Raw genomic sequence first — 18,215 nt, 5'->3', positions numbered from 1 at the left:
TGCCTTGGAATCCCTCAAAGGAAACCACACTTGAGAAGGTAGGAAGAAATAGATCCCTGATAACCTGGAAAATCAGAAAAAACATCCCTTCAAATATAATATAATTATTTCTAGATACTTTTCTCTTCTTCGCTATTTAAATACATAATGTATTTAAAATACAATCAAAATGTTGCAGTACTACCGTGAAGAAAACAAACTAGCTTGCTAAGTAAAGAAAAGGTATATTAACTGCTAACTATTCATCTTTGACAATCATAAGGATTTTGAAAGTGACACAATACTGACTCAAGTTGACTTTCATTGTGACATTGAATCAAAGCTTGTAATAATTTGGTCTCTTGTTAAAATCATTCATGATGCAGCTAAACTCCCCTCAAGGTAGTATTAATGACATTGTTGTATCATTAAAGTGAGTTTGAGTGGTTTGACATCATTGAACTGACATCAGGCAAAGCTTAGTTTTCTCTGAGGAAACCAAGAGCTATCTGCTCAAAAAATGAAAACACTAACTGAGGTTCAGAGTTGTCAAATGAATCGGCAGTGGATAAATACACACTTAATGAAATGAAAGCATATGTTTTTACCTAAAATTAGACATTTCTAAAACTAATTAAGGAAAGTACTTTAATTCTCTCTTTATAAAACAGTATAATGCATACTCATGGCATAAAATAACCTACTTGTCCCATAGTTTTCAGAAAGCTGTTTTTTTCCTTAGTTTTTAAAACTTTAAGTAGTTATAAAATGATGTTTAATAAAATATTAACATGTGAATGCAAAATAATTAAGATGATAAATAATGTATTTGAATAGTCCCATGCCAGGAGGTTTATGTGAAAAGCCATTATTCTATATTTGTTTATGTAGTTTGTAGTTTCAAGAACAAGTTTCCTATGATGGGAGACATGGTCCACGTACATCGCAATGTATTTGAGACAATTCTACTGTGTGAAGGTTGGCTAATTTGAAACTTCTCAGTAATTTAAAGCTTTTGATATTCAACTTACAAATAGAAATACATCAAACATGATATGTTTATTTGACCAATATAAGCATAAGGTGGGGACTAGGCTTAGTAAACAAATATTTCAAAAATTAAAATCACAAGTCAAGTAAGAAAATCTCAGAGGAGACGTACATTCTAACAACTGGATCTTGGAAAGCCTCGTTTTTAGAAAATAACTATATATTATCAAAAACGCCTCACACAGAACATGCTGCTATTTCCAGTAAATTTCAAGGCAGAAGCCTGAAAAACTCTGGCCTTAGGAGAGATGGTTTTTTAACCATTTTATTTAAAGTACATATTCTCCTTAAACTCAAGGGGATCTTATGTTAATCCCTGAAGAGACACACTTATTTTCTCTTTAGGAACTAGTCACTAAGTGTAGACTTTTCTACTATATTTCTCTCTCATTTCCCAAAACCATTATTTAATTACCCTGCATCTCTAGTTATCTAGACAGATGCATCTAAACTGGTGGATTTTAAAATCAGTTATACAGTTGTATTTATGTATACATAAATACATGTATATTCTTATTTGGCTATTTGAAACTCTGGTTATTTCATTTCATATAAGGCTTCTACATCTAGTAATATGACATCCTACTTCTGAGTCATGTAGCACATTGACTCACCTTGAAAATTTTAAATTGATATTAGTTTCCAGCATGAGCTTTTCTCTTGTTCATTTTTCACCTCTTTTCAGTATCAATTTGATGATCAGTTTTTCTAAATGTGTCAGTTTTTTACTTGTTCTTTTCTGTATATATTTTCTGTATATACTTTTTGTAAAATAGTAGACAGACAGTCATTCAAATGTAAAATAATTCTTTATATCCTGAGGATGTCCAGTAAGATTTCTAAAAGGCAGGCACATGCTTCAGTGAGATAGATTGTGCACATTTTTACATTTCTTTTCTATTATCATCTATTCCTGTTGTATCTTCAATATCATAATATCTCTATATATTATTTTCCTAACAATATAATTAAAATACAATTATTTTTCTGATTTGTTTTGGAAATTATTACATTATGTCCTTACTTTCTATTTTTTCTTTTCTGTTGTTTTTTTTTTAAGATTTTGATGTTGTTATTTCTTTTGTTTAATTTTTTAGACCATTTATCACATTTCTATATATGTAGCTCATCCTGGACATACAAATCCTCTTCCTTCAGGCTTCCTTTTCCCAGTTTGTTGTATTACATGGTGGTTACTTTGTCTTAGAGCATCACTATTGATCACATGACTTATGGGCACTGTGGAATATAGAAAATCCATGAAAGTAGAATTAGATATCCTATTCTAATTTTGTAATTTTACTCTTAAGATCTTAGTGACTGGTTAGCTTTTCTCTTTTCAATGGACACAGCAATGCCCTTTGCATGAAATTATATATATGTATGTGTGTATAATTTGTATATATGTATAATGCATATATAATATGTAATATAATAATATCATATGCATATATAATATATAATATAAAAATAGGAAAATGTGCATAATTTAGTTCTTTGAAAACCTTCTTATGTATTAATTCTATATAACAGGCTTCCCTGAAGCTAAAGGATGAATAAATATCATCTCTTTACAAAATCAAGTACCATTCACTCATCAACTTCAAGTGTTCTATGATCTGATACTGACCCATGATGCTTTATTCTTGATATGTAGCTGGTTTTGTTTCTTCTCGTTTCCTTCTGTTATTTTACTAATATTACATACTGTAGGATCAGAGAAATTATCCCTAACAACATAGTATATACAGAATACTGGGAAGAATAAATCAATGCAAAATTGACTTATCCTTAGAAAACTTCATATTAAAAACAGAGACAGAAAGAGTGAGGGGAGAGACTCGGAGAACATTGGGAAAGGAGGAGAGAGCTGGAAAGAGGCAGAATGTTCGAGAAAGAGCCTAAGCTGGAGAATTGGTGGAAAAGCTTTAGCCTTATCACAAAGAGAAGTCCAGGGAGTGACTCAAGTATGTGGCTGAGGTTTTAAAGGTTGAATTATTTGCCTTGCTTTTTCAAAGATTTCTGTAGTTAACTTGAGGAGAAAGTAATCTGCATCTCAAGGAGGTAGACAATTGACTTGCTAATGGTTGCTTCTTAGACTAGAGAGACAATGAGCCCACCTGAGGAGAAAGCTGACTGAGGAGAAAGCTGGCAATGAGTCACTGCAGGCTCAGAAATCTTGGCTGTCCCTACAGAATTCAGTGGGGCTAACCACCAATGGTGGGGTGGATGAGGTGATGAGAAAGAAAAAAAAAGAAAAAAAGAAAACGAGGAAAAGAATCTTGTGTTTGTCACTGGGTGGAATGACAAAGTATATAAAAATTACAGAGTTTGCTGAAGCAGGCTCCTATAGGAAATGGAGCTATGGCACTCTCGGGGTTGGGGTGGGCAAAATGAAAGAACTCGACAGAATTCTATTTTGTCCTTTTGCTACATTTCCATTAGGATATGATACTGAATATGAACTTGAAGATCTGTCAACATTTTTTCTCCTTTTTTTTCTGACATTTTTCATCTATTTTTGAGATTCTGATAAATTATTTCTCCCTTCACTTTCCTCAAACCCTGTTTCCAATTAATGAGCTCTTTATTCACTAATTATTATTAACACACACATGCAAATATATATAACATATATATATAAACATAACACACTCAATATTTTTTCTAACTTTTATATATGTTTTCAGGGCTGATCTTTTTTAATACATGTGGAGTACAACATACTGAAGTCGATTTTCAAACAAGGGCAGTAAAATTTACTTACACAATAGATTTGTAAGCAGCTAATTTGCCTTAGTCATACAACTAATGGTACAAGCTAATAAATGTGCTATTTTTAAAACAGATTTTATTGCTGTCAAATTAGCAGACGTGTCATTCATGTTAATGTAAGAGGTTCTGCATGTGAACACAGTACACACAAACAAAGGCTAACAAAGGCAAAACCCAAGACTCGAAACTTTCTGCTTTGTACTAGGCAAAATAAATTAATGATTGATGGTTTTGATGAGCAGAGGTAAATCCAATGACTAGAGGTGATATGGTAATTCCATTCATAGTTCTATGTGTTGATAGAAACCAGATGCAGTTCTTTTTAAAGTGCCATTGCCTATTCTTAACTTGGAATTACTGCTCTTACTGATTTCCAAACTTGCCTTTCATCCTATCACTGAGATTGATGATTAAGTAAGTAGGACAAATAGAAAAGAATGAAGGCTCATGTCACATACAAGGCTCTGAGGCTACACTAAAGGTAATGATTCAGGCAAAGTTTCCTTGCCCTCGTTGTTTTAATTTGGAAAGAATTTGGAAGCATGTCCTCTTGCAGGATACACTGAGTTAAAAGTACTTGGTATGGCATTTTAGAATAGTTACCAATATATGTTCTGTTGCGATTTTTGTTTTCCTTTTGAATTACTGTCGCTACTAGATTGTGTTTTCTGATTAGGTTTACAATGCTGTGCACTTAAATTTTTTCAAGATTTTCATCAATATTATGTCTAGGAGCATGCTTTTAATCCTAATTTAATTTAATCCTACTAATGAAGCTAGGGTGGTTTACACTGATATATATATATATATATATATATATATATATATATATATATATATATGGTATCATCTATGTTAAAAGGAAAAATGAAATGAAAAAAATCAACTTTGAGTATTATCAATAAACAGACATATAAATGCTATCGGGTTATTTATTATTTCATAGAAATTACACTGATTATTCAGAATAACACCGCTGCATCACAATTCAAGTTTAAATATTAAAGAGGAAGTGATAGCTCTACACGTTTGTAATCTAATGCATGATTATAGTAGCGATGAACTCTTTTCTTTTCCATTCAGACCATCTGCTCTGGTCTTCCATTAACAGATCAGTTCTAAGAATAAAACCTGTTTAAATTCCTCAATGCAAAATGAAGTTTCTAACTACCAACAAAATCAGGTTTACATTCCAAAATCAGGTAATGAAGCTGCTGTACAATCAGAATGCAAAGAGTTCCTTTGTTCAGATCTTGTTTCTGCACCCCACGGTTTCCATAAGCCTATCTGCCTATTTGCTATTTCTAGGCTATGCTGACATTCCCACATCTCCAGGCTTTTGATGGTATGATTATTCTACCTGCAGACCTGCAGGTCTTAAATAGCTTTTTATTGCATCGTCATAGTCTACCACTCAAGACCCTATTAAAATTCATTTATTTCTCTAAAGGTATTCATTTCCACAAAAGACTTTTTTATATTTGAATAACATAATATATACTTATATACATGATATATAAATATATTTTCACATATATATAATATATATGAAAATACAGATATGCAAATAGTAGCTTGACATCCTTGAAGACTAAGAACCTTATAGAATATCATCTACCTGAATTCTGCCTTATCATGACCTATGATAATTTAATTAAAATTTATGAGATCTGTCCTGAGCGAAGTTCACATATAATCTCATAAGAGTAATTAAAAATTTTCTGGTTGAAATTTCCTTATTATTAAGTCTACTTCATGTTGTTTTCTAAGAGTATTAAATAATACACATTTCATCAAACTGTTCTGAGTAACACATTAAAATTCTCCAGGGCTTTTCATGCCATCAGCTCTTACGTCATTATGTATTGTTAACAAGGACCAAGACAAATAAAATAACATCAATGTCTTCTTTAAGTTTGAAGCTCTTTAAGTTTCAAAACATCAAAAAAAAGAGGAGACAAATCAATTTTCATAAAATGTATATTTTGTTTATAAAAATAATTCCAGTGGAAGTGCTCCAGTTACTGACTTGCAGTCTACTTCAAATGATCTTATGGTTACACCACATTGATGGTCAACTTTGTTTTATAGCTCTCAGAGACAGATGTTGACTATGTTAAAGCTATTACAGAGTAAAATATTATTTTTCTTTCATCAGGTTTAATATGGGACATCAGCTGTATATTTTGCTCTGACTTCATAGGACAATTAATGTAATGATTTCCCTTGGGAAGAAATTTTTTTCATTATACTGACACTTGTGTCCTCACTATTGTAATGGATTTTCAAGAATTAAAGAAGAAATGACTGTAATATACAAATTCACTACAAATTTATATATTCCTTAACAACAATATAAAAATATTCCTGTGATGAGAATTTACTTGAACTGACTAGTATTGATATTTCTATTACTTATTTACCTAACTTAATGTGGATATTTGGTATTTTCACTACAAACCACTGTGTTTGAGACAGGATGCTTAAGAGGCTGTATTCTAGACCTTTAATAATGTGTGAAGGAAGTGTACCACTTTTCAAAGTTAGGAAAATTTCATATTTCCCAAAACTACTTGATTTGATGTAACAAAGTTCCAGTTTTATATCTTTCATCAAGTATATATACAACACAATAGTCGACCTGTTTTGAAAGATAAATTTCTCTTGAAGAACTATTTTGTAATTTTCTGATCATTTCTGGGTTTCCACATATCTGAGTGTCATTTATATAACAAATGTTCTGTGGGGTAGAGAGAAATAAGATCAACTTTGCCTTAGATATTAAAGGGAATATTTAGAAGCACCTATTATAAATAGTATTTTTTTCACTCCACATTAATCTTGCCAAATTTATCTCTCCTTTCTCTCCATTAAAGACAAAGGGTTACTTTGAAACCCCATTATATTTCAGGGAATATCTTTTCTCTAATTAAGGGATTTAGCTCTTATATCATTACATGATTTCGGTTCCTTTGAATAACCAAATTTCTATCACTGGATTTTCTTTTTTTCTGTATCTGCTGTCCCTTTCCTTGGCTAATATTTTCTGTGGTCTCCAATGGGCAGACTTTCTATCTCTGGTTTCTGTAGAGTTTCATAGTACATACTTTTGAAGTAACTTTTTTTTTTAATGACTCTGTCACAGCTGCTGTTATGGGAATTAAATGTGACCTGTGGTTTTCAGAGGCAAAGCTGATCTTTGAGTCTTATTTTGCAGGAGTTTCCTATTGTCTCACATTGTTTCTTCCTGGCTATTTTTAGCCACCAAGACAATGTGGCTAGTACCACCCTAGTCCTTAGTGACAAGTTCCCCCTGTTGTGACTGATTATGTCTTCTTCCTGCTCATTCTTCTTTGAATACATCAAACTATTCATCAAGGTTGGATATATTTTGCATATCCATTGAATGTATTTATGCTACTCCTGGAGGTTATATTCCTTCTCATAGTAAAAGTCATGTTCGTCTATTAAGTTCTAGCTCATATTTTATCTTTTGTGAATTATACACTAAGCAAATATTAATGTCGTGTGCCCTAATTCTGTAAGCCTTACAATCCTAAACTAAAATCCAAACAAAAGCTTACATTTCACACTCTGTTAAGTAATGAAGGGTCTATTCTTATCACTAGACTGTAGAAACTGTGAGCTGAGAAGGGCCCAAGAAATATCTTTACAGGATTAAAGGTTCTGTGTCAACTGGAATCTTTGCTTCATAATCTCAGTCCTTACTGTTTGGAACAGTGTCTGTCACATACCATACATTCAGTATTTGCAGCAGAAGGAGCCACCACAGCAGCTACAGTAGTCTCTGAAGTGTAGTGCACTCTACAGAGCTGTTACACATTCAGAATGTAGCATTTCAATGATTGTCTGTCTTCACAAGCCAGAGTGATTCGTGCCCACTAGTGCAGGGATACTGAACCACACCTTTCAAACTGAGTTCAGGCTTAGTTTGTTAATCTCTATTAATTAACTATCTACTCATTTCTATAAAAATCAACATTGATTGTTTAGAGAAATGTAACACAGAAACCTTCAGTTCACATGATAATGAAAGAATAATTTGTTATGGCTCTAATGCAGGTACCAAAATGTCTGTGCTGTAGCCAACCCTCCCTCCATCCTGGCTGTCCTTCTGTCACCCAAACCAATGCCACATTTTTTTTCTCTAAAGTGAAAGTTTGAGGTGTCACCTCCTGATGCTCCAGGCATCATCCAACATACTTTACTTCACTGAGCTCCCAGCCACCTCTCCAGTCTCGCCTGCCATTCCTACACACACTTGCCTACCCACTTGCTCCCAAAAGTATCTTCTCACACACTGCTTGATTTCGTCTGTGCTACTGAGAGTGTCCTGTCACCTCCTCTCTTCCACCTTCGATCTGCCAGGCGAGCAGAAGGATTTGCTCAGATGTCTCCTACTTCACAGAAATCTTCAGGGACTTTAATCCAGGGTAGGTTTTCCTTCCAAAATAGCATTATTCATGTGGATATAAATCTCACCTTTCTAATATCACGGATTAACACATCTTTGTACCCATTGGTAGTTATTCTTTATTGATAAGATGAATCAACAACATCCTATCTTATCAACATCTTATCAACAATCAAATGCATGAAAACTCTGCATCCAGCATTCCTCTAGGTTCCTATGTATCAGGGACCAAAAGTAGGGAGAGGTCCTGTAAGTGTTGTAAGCAGTGAAGAAGTGCACACAGTCCCAGTGTCTGGTGATAAATACCGCAGGAGTATCAGTGACTACATCTAAACAATATATTTTAATATCCTTGGGAAAATTTATGCAGTAAATGTTCTAGAGTGCACATCGAGTTGTAAAATTTAACTGCTTATATCTTCAGACTCATAAGGAATAGAAAGTTCTTCAGAAATATGACATGCCTGTTGGAGACCAAATTTTCCATTGTGAGCTGCAGGAATTTGGTAGTGTAGAATAGAAATAGCTTCAGCCTGGAAAACTACGAAACTAAAAGTACTAATGCCTGTGCTACTCCCCTTACAACTGTGAATCTGGCTCTGTATTTCAAAATACAGATCCACACGTCAGCTTTTCTCCTAAACTTAAGGATTGAAAAGATCATGATGATTAAAAATCAGAAAACCACTAATATCAGAGTTACATTATCAAAATAAAAATCTATAAAAGTTTTGGGGGGGTTACAGTATTACCTCTATAAAATTATTCTATTGTTTTTTAATTAAAAAGGTAAAATTCATCCTGAATATTTATCATTTAAAGGTATGTTCCTAATTACAGAAATTTACTAAATATTAGTAAACTATTATTTTTAAAAACCTATAAAAAGTAAAGATCGTTGATTTTGGGGATATTTGGGAAGTATAAGCACTCTACACTTTTGGATTTGAAGAACTGTAAGGGGATGGTAATTTTTAAGTGAATTGTTCAGGAAAGGCCATTTCTTTACTTACTAAAGAAAAGAAATCCTCAAAATGATATCGAGTCTATCATAAATTATTCCAATATTCATACTAGTGTTTAGAATAAGCAATGAATAGGAAGGATAAAATATGTTTGCATAATGTCAGCTGCTGGATAGTGGAAGCAGATGTCTGCACTGGAGAAAGGAAATGCACTGAAACCTAGCTGAACTATAGCAATAATAAATAAGCAGAACCCAACTGTAACACGCAATTTGCTGAATGATTTTTCCTATACAAGAGAAGACAAGGTGAGTACGGAAGTCTCTAGAAGGCAGCTGAGGAGTGTAGGCTACTGCCGTGCTGCTGGATAAAAATGATTTCAGAAAATCTTACATGGCTACGAGGTTCTTACAAATCTTCACAAATAATACAATTTTGAAAAAGTAACTTGTGTGAATTATGAGGAAGTAATGACTTTTATATTTTGTACATGACTTTTTCTTAACATTAAATATTCATCAGCTCCTTTTACCTCTTCTTCTAAGACAATAGTTTTCAATTTCCTTCCTAAGATAAATTTGTTGTTAATGAGTTTTTTTTTTTTTTCATTAGCACCATAAACTGAAAAACAGTTGCTGAGGAAACGGACTAGGCGGTCATCTCCTCTTGTTGTGTGGAAGTGCTTTTCCTTCTGTCCCATGGCAAGATTTGGGAAGAATAAGGGGTTTTGTTTTAAGTCAGACTACAGACACTATAGCACAGAACAGAATATATAACACTTGAGGGTCCAGAAGTGCTGGACTGACAGCAGTTCCAGGTACTGGGAATGTTTAAGGTAGATCAAGTACATGTTCCACTACTAATTGTAGGGTTCAGTAATCTACCTAAATGTGAATGTGGACTCTGCAAGTGGCCTAGATGAGCAAAAGCCTTAACTCCACCACTAATTTCTCCTTCAGCCTCCCTCACTTGTCCTCCATGACAAAGGACAAGCCAATGCCTTCTTAAACTGTCTTTTCCTCAGATATACCTAAAACTACCGTGAAAATTCAATCCAACATCGGTTTGAGCGTGGGCACCCCAAAGCAGAAGTTAGGGCAAGGACTGAAGGAACTGAAAGGATTTGTAATCCCATAGGAAAGACAGCAATAGCAACCATCCGGACCACCCAGAGCTTCCAGGGACTAAAGCACCAACCATAGAGTACCCAAGGAGGGACCCATGGCTCCAGCCTCATATGTAGCAGAGGATGGCCTTATCTGGCATCGATGGGAGGGGGGCCCCTTGGTCCTGTGGAGGTTTGATGACCAAGGTTAGGGGAATGCTAGGGCCCTGAGGCAGCAGTGAATGGGCAGGTGGGGGGAGTGCACACTCATAAAGGTAGGGGAGGGGTAGGGGATGGAGGTTTGGAGGGGAAACTGGGAAGGAGGATAACATTTAAAATGTAAATAAATAAAATAGCCAATAAAAACAGAAAAGGGGGCACTAATTATTTATTATAGGTGTAGGGACAGAAGATAAAATATTGACTGGGTTTATTTATACAAAACTTCACCAATAACGTAGTCATGGTTTTCAATCGTCTATGAACCTGTGAAACTGTGCCAGGTGATAGTTGTTAAGCCAGATAATCACTCCTAATGGATATACATGTAAACTTTCTCTGCTGTAAACTTCTATTTGTGATTTGTTTTTTTTTTTTTGTATGAACTTGTGATGAACTTGTTAACATGTGATCATGCATTCTGAAAGGTGTGTAAGTACTAAGGACAAAGAGAGAGAAGAGAGAGAGAAGAATTTTTCCCTTCCCCCGTTTAGGATCTTTCTGTTTTTCCCCTTAGATAGCTTTCATAGGAAACCTTTTACAACTTAGTAATAAACACTATAATCACGTTTCAAAAACTGCAGTATATAGTTGTTATTTATGGTCACATTACTGTACAATAATCCACCGAAATGTCTTCTATTTGATGATTAACTTTGCAATGATCTTAAGATCTATTACTATTAAAGTTTGAAACAAATTTGAGTATCTAATGAGTTAAAAAAAAAAGAAAGAAAGAAATTAGGGTAGGTGATTTGAAAGGATAGAGACTACTCTCCAACAAACTGAAAACCGTAAAATAAAGACATGTCACTTAAGATAGACTACACAGTCTACATGCTCCTTCATCACATAGCCCACAGTGACAATTAGTGACATAATTTACCCTGGGCAATTGAATTAACTGTAGCAAACAAAATGCATTTGACATTTTTTTGGTCTTAGTTTTCTGTGAAATTTTACGAATTGGATTTTCATCAAGGATTCTATTGGGAAGACCTTCTTAATAGAATGAGGTGTAAGGAGTCAAGATTCCTCTAAGTAGAGAAAGGGTAGGACAGCCATATATTAGGACAAACAAAGAAATGACTTCTGAAATGAGCGAGGAGAACACATTTCAAACTAAGGGCACCTAGGAAGCAGTTACCAGAAACCCAGCAGACTAAAGTGGACTCCTCCCAACACAGGCCTTAGATCACAGGACAGGACTCTGCCACCTCTGCTGAAGGCTGACAGGAAGATTCCAGCTCAACATTTTATTCTATTAGTTTCTACTGAGTTGACTTCAGAAAATCGTAAAGAAAAGCTGAGTACTCTTTATCACTGGAAAATTCAATTCTTGCATCAGGCAGGCAAGTGGCTGGCAAGTTTTTAAGTGAGCATTCATTTACTAGTTAGAAATTGAACAAAATGACTCTTTTGGCAATATTTATAAATCATCGGGGATGATAACCTTATTGTTAACATTGAAGTAATTTATAGGATTTCAACTTAAAAGAAACCCAAAGGTAAAGGACTTCCATAAAGAAGTTGAAGTTAAGCTCAAAGGGAGGCCCCAAGACATGACACTATTACTGAGGCTATGGGACGTTCATAAAAAGGGACCTATCATAACTGCTCTCCAAAAGACCCAACTAGCAGCTAAGAGAGTCAGATGCAGATATGTGCACCCAACCAATAAACCCCTCTGGTTGCTGCTGAGCCCTCTGGTTGAATTAGGGAAAAGTTGGAGAGAGCTAAGGAGGAGGGCAACCCTGTAGGAAGACCAGCAGTCACAATTAACCTGGACCCGCGAGATCTCTCAGACACTGGATCACCAAGCAGGCAGCATACACCAGCTGAGATGAGGCCTCCAACACATATACAGCAGAGGACTCCTGGATTTGGTTTCAGTTAGAGAAGATGCATCTAACCCTCAAGAGACTGGAGGCCCCAGGAAGTTTAGAGGTCCAGTGGGGTGGGTAGAGAGGGGACATCCTCATGGAGACTGGGACGGAGAGAGGGGCAGTACAGGGAGTGGGGAGGAGTGGGAGGAGGTATGTGATATAGGTGGCAGGGGGGGGGTAGGATGGGAGGGGAATAAAATCTGGAGTGTAAAATTAAATAAATAAATTAATTAAACAAAAAGAAGTTGACGTGTATATAATAATCTGAACCATAAATCTAACTTAGTTTTAAAGGCTCTTAAGGGAACACTATTCTGGTATTGATGGTGGTGGTCAGAAATCACTAGTTTATTGAATGAAAAACGCAACATGGCCCCAGTCTTCCCATCCACTTATCCTCAGGCCCAGGAGACACTCTGGACAGTAGGGCCGACAGCGGGAAGGGCTTATGAGTCTTGGATGTGAAGAATGCCAAAACTGGGTTCCAAGTGCAGTCCCATGCCACACTGCTAGGAAACACTGAGAGGCAACAGAGAAGCTCTGAGGTGCCAGAGGACATGGAGGCTGGGCCAGCTTGTTCCTTGCCCTCAGTCTCTCATGAAGACACTGATGAGGAGGCTGAGGTAGTTCTGGGACCCATCCATGGCTGAGACAGGGAAGGAGGCTGCTGGAGAGAGACCTGGTGGAGATGGGCCTCTTTCTACTGCCCTGCCATGAAAGAAGTGGGATGACAGAGCAGGAACGGGAGGCAAGCTGACACAGGAAAAGGGAGACAATATGACTGGATAAGAGTCACAAATAATGAGTGTATGTTGAGGGGTGGAAGGGTGGGTGGGTGGGTTTGCTGTCTCCTACCTCATGAAAGCACAGAGTAATGTTAGGTGGGGAGAGCTTTCTTCTTAATAGAACCATATGTGATTTTTCTTTATATAAGAAATAAAAAGCATTGTGTGTATTTTGTTGACTCTTGATGTAAGTAATTTATTATCTAAAATATTAATCAATGAAAGTAAAATGAATCAAACTGCGTTTTGATCAATTTCTGGCCATTCTCCATAAAAATGGTTTATTGGATATTATTAAAATATCTACATTTCTTATGAAATACGCATGCTATTAAATTTATGCAAGCTTGGCTTGAGTGGCTTTCTAATTACTCATCTGTCTATCATCTGCTTATGCATCCAACCAATTATGGACCTGTAATATTTGATCAAGGTTAAAAGGGCTTTGTTGAAAGTATACTTAACAAATTTAGAAAGAGGTTGCAAAATGCAGTCAAAATAAAATGAACTTAAGTACAATCTTTAGGATTTTTTTTTCCAACACAGTAAAAGACACTAAGAGAACTTATTTCTCCTAGAGGTTTTATTAACATAAAATCCTTAAAGCTGTCCTCTGCTGCAGTATCGTACATCACACCTTCAATTAGCTGCAGAATCCTTTCAAGTAAGTTTTCCTAAAATAATGGGCAATGCACACCAGTGCTCTGTATTTGGTATTATTAAGCTGATGGAAGCAAAAATGCAGAACTACAAGAAGCAGAACAAATGGAGGAAAAAATTAACACCACTAAAGTGGAGGGAAAAAACTGGCATTAAACCAAAGCCAAAATTTCAAGGTGTTTCTGTTTTCTCAGAAGATAGTTATTATCATAGAAAATACTATTGGAAGTATGAGGAATGTTTTGGAAATCTATTTGTTTATGAATTTGCACTATTTTAATTGAAGAAAAAACATTACATTTGTAGAAAAGGCATCACTTAAACGAAAAGCAATCCAAAGGAAATCACACAAAAATATAAAATGCAATATGGTGCTGATTTTTTTTTTAAGTAAAATCACATAAAGTATTACAAATTTTATAAGGAAAATAGGCAAAGAAGTTTCTTTTATTTTGTTTCTGTTTTCCCCCCTTTGGAAATTGTTAGGTGTGCTGAAAATTAAGATCTTGTATATATAAAAAAAGACAAAAAATTTGGGGTCAGGGATTTACATCAGTGGTAGAGAGCTTGTCTAGCTAAGCACAAGGCCCTGGGTTCGGTCCTTGGCTCCAGGGTGTTGGGGGAGGGGATCTTGTATATTTAAACACTACATGACATCCTTATTTGTTCATGGCCGTTATCAGCAGTAAAGAAAGTTGTCTTCTACACGTGCTCACTCTCGTATGTGGCACTGCCTATCTTGCTGCTTTCACATAAACTATCAGAATATGTTGAACGAAATTAGCTATATAGATGCCCAGTGTTTCCAATATCTTCTGGATAAACTGGTCATCGTTTATGTTGTATACAACACTAACTGGACGTCAGGCTTTGAAAGCCTATTTTTGATGTTGCTTAGCTCTAAGCTGTTTTCTGTCAAGTACTACCTTCACCACTTCTGACTGGCATGCATTAAAAGTATAAACCTCCATTAAATATGAGAGTCATGACGGTTCCCTATTTGTAAATGCTTTAAAAATTAAATGCATAGGATTAAATGAATAACACTTGACTAAGTACAGTAAGTGGTCCGTGCTCAATTGGTGCAGATCAGGTACTTTGACTTTCCTCTTTAGCTTGGCAAACATCAACTCGGGTGTTAACTTACTCATTAATGGTATCTTGACATTTCATCACAGCAATCAACACGAACTGAGATGGCCACTGGAACAAATCCTCCCATTTGGAAACAAAATTTATAGAAAATGCCCATTTTGCTCATGTATATTTCTACTATTAAACTTCAGCCTGTTAAAAATTTAATAAATTTTAATAACCTTTACTTTCTCATGTCAAATAAAAGAAGACATTTTTAGATATTTCAGGTTAGATTGGTTAATGACCTAGTAAAGTTTCCTGTCTTTTACTTAATAGTAAGAACCTAGCAAATTCTACTTTCATTCTGAGGGTCTCGATAGCCAGAAAGAAAACAGACATACATATATAGAAAAAAGGGCAGACAGACGGATAAGGTAGAGTAGAGATGAGAGAGATTAGAAAAAGAGAGAGATGTCAACTATACTAATTACCTGTAGTTATTTAAAGATACCATTCAGGTCCAATTTAATTTGATGTTTCCAAAGCATTCCTTACCTATTAAAATAAATATTACTAAAGAAATCAATGAACTAAATTAATGGATCCACAAATAAAAATATCTTAGAACTAATCTTCCATTTAAAAAATAATGGAAGTCCATACTCTTTCTGGTACAAACCACAGATCCCCTCAGTCTGCCTTTCGCCTTCATAAGAGCCTTTCTGTTTATTTCACAGCAATGTGTACAAATTATTTACTTTATAACAGGCATTTCTACTGCGAACCTCACCTTCATATTAGCAATTATTTCATGAGTAATATTAACTGAAAATTTTAATAACTTTGACCTTTTGAGAGAGATAGTCACTTTCCTAAGACAATATCTTTTGATATAGAAATTGAAGATACAGTATTTTAATATAATTTATATTTTCAAGCATATTTAGTTAGACATTTCTTTGAAAATTCATAAATATGCTACTGCTATAGCTTAATAGATAAAAGGGAGTTGTAGTATTATAGTTAATGTTTAGAGAAGCTTTTAGGGTTTTTTGCTGTGATTTATTATTTAAAAATACACTATAAAGATGTCACAACATACATCATATACAAAATTCACTGAGCGTATATATATGGCTTTATAAACTATATTCAGAGTGTTACCTCTGAATATAGTTTATATTATCTATCAAATTCCCATAAATGGGCCAATTTTGTGCTGTGTATTTGTTTAATGAGATCCAGTAGTAAAATGTGCCTAAAAGGCTTATATAAATCATAGAGCAACACTTCCCCATGACCATTTAAGTCTCTTCAAGTAATGATCCAAGACTATACAGAAGGATTCTATTTGTTTCTGTAGAGAATAAGTTTCAAAACAGAGTTGTCTCGCTACCCAGAAGGCTTTTATGGTAAAATAAAGAAAGAGTCATTTGTCTTAGCCTTACTGTACAAACAAGGATTGATGTAAGGTCATCCTTAAATATAATATAAATTTTAATGTAACAATATATTCATTTTTCTATGATGAATATAAAGTTTGTTTTGTTTGGAATACATTTAAATATATAGGCATAGACATTTTGACATGTACGTGAATGCGTGTGTTTTAGTGAAGTTTCAGTATAATTTGAAAACTCCCTAAGGACATATTCTCCCAAGCAACAAAACATATTTTAGAACCATTACTAACTGACCGAGAAGCTACATGCCCTTACTTTCATTGGAAGAAATCTACAAGAGTATATCTTACACGTACATAAATACTGTTGATATCCCAAAGACTAATATTTAAGCAATCTAATTAGCATGTCTTTATTAATAAAATTTTATTGACGTGAAATTTCCTTTTACTTTATGTAAAACATCATTAAAATATCTTCATTGTGTTACAATGTAAAGAATCTTAGTTGTCTCTGAAGAAATCATTAGCAAATATCTCCCAGTGATTGAAATAACTAAAACATCAAAAGTAATCTGAAGTTTATACCAAATGTACAGAGAATAAACTTTTAGAAGGGTAAGCCATGCACAGTACCTTATATTTCTTTTTCATGTATCACTGTAAAGAAGTTCATGATTCTTGGTATCTATACAAACCCACAGAGGCAAAGCCAGAGCAGCCGAATCTGTCTTAGCTAGAATCGCATATGTGAAAATCTATTTTGACACTACAACCAAAGCCAAAAATAAACCAACATGAATAAGAAATATAAAATCTATATCAAGTTTTTCATCTAAAATTGTTACCCAATTTTATAATATAAATGATAGCATAATGTTCTTAAATATTAAGCTGATGCATGCCAAATATTCCTTGTTAGTCAAACCCAAACTAGGCAAGGTTAGGAAACTTTCCATGTAATCAGAACCTAGTGAGTAGAATCAAGTTCCTCTTTTAAGGGGCTTCAAGGTCACTATCAATTATAAGTGCGATACAGAAATGCTTTTGTTGTCTAGAGTCATCGGGGGCTTTGCACTTTCCCTGATAGATTATCAAGGGTCTAGTCCAGTGTGACAAACAGCATTGCTAGTCCTGATAGACTTATGCATATGACTTTCCACTCAGTAAGCACTGGGAGGACATCACTCACCTTGTTCAAGTGGTTGACTTTTAGTTGAAGTAGTTTTCATCTTGAGTGCCTCCCTAACAGACATGTCACAGCAGGAGCCTTTGTTAGTGTCTTGGTCACTGTCCGCCTGATCGCTGTCCCCGTGCCCACTGTCTCTCAGGCTGGCTCTTTCTGGGTCTTTAAACGTGGAGCTACTGAAATACATATGAAGAGAAAGAGGAGAGAGTGTTGTCTCTACCAGTTTAAACGTGGGGTGTAGTCTCTTGCAAAGCAATTTTGACACGAATGCAAATGGGGAAGCCGAGAAAGTTATTTAATAGGCCTTACCTTTGAACAAACTGCTGCCTGCTGCCCATGTAATTGGGCTCTGCGGGAAAATTGTCTGTCTGTGAAAGAGAAGGAAAAAAAATACGTATAGTTGTACACTGGACAAATCTCCTGCAGAGCAACAAGATTTCCTAGTGGAAAAATGATTAATAATTCAAAAATTCTCTTAATCTTCAGATTTGTACATTTTAATTAAATTGGAAATTGCTGACATGTAATTATGTACTCAGAACAATTAAATGATTCCGGTCCACAAATTACCTGTTAAAGTAAACAATGAACCTGTCAAAACTGGCATTATCTATTAGTACCAGGATGGATAATGCTGTCATTGTTGTTTCTTTACCCAGATATTAAGATTGAATATTTGTGAGAGGAG

General features: G+C 34.9%; 1 protein-coding gene across 12 annotated transcripts in view; it reads right to left on the bottom strand.

Annotated features, from left to right (window-relative positions):
* Positions 1–18,215, bottom strand: part of Pcdh17 (protocadherin 17) — a 93,459-nt gene that overhangs the window by 41,708 nt on the left and 33,536 nt on the right. For 7 of the 12 annotated variants that reach the window (XM_063274313.1, NM_001107279.1, XM_006252377.5 and 4 more), the window contains 2 exons: positions 17,837–17,895; positions 17,531–17,703 (listed from right to left, as the gene is read on the bottom strand). In XM_063274313.1, coding sequence (XP_063130383.1) covers positions 17,531–17,703; positions 17,837–17,895 — 232 coding nt within the window. Of the gene's footprint in view, positions 1–17,530; positions 17,704–17,836; positions 17,896–18,215 lie in introns of those variants that run through there. The other 5 variants (XM_006252378.5, XM_063274309.1, XM_063274312.1 and 2 more) reach the window with 2 other exon arrangements.

Source organism: Rattus norvegicus, chromosome 15 (assembly GCF_036323735.1).
Source record: "Rattus norvegicus strain BN/NHsdMcwi chromosome 15, GRCr8, whole genome shotgun sequence".
NCBI classification, from domain to species: Eukaryota; Metazoa; Chordata; class Mammalia; order Rodentia; family Muridae; genus Rattus; species Rattus norvegicus.
The sequence above is the reverse complement of the archived record's forward strand: the minus strand, read 5'-3'. Positions and strand labels throughout refer to the sequence as shown.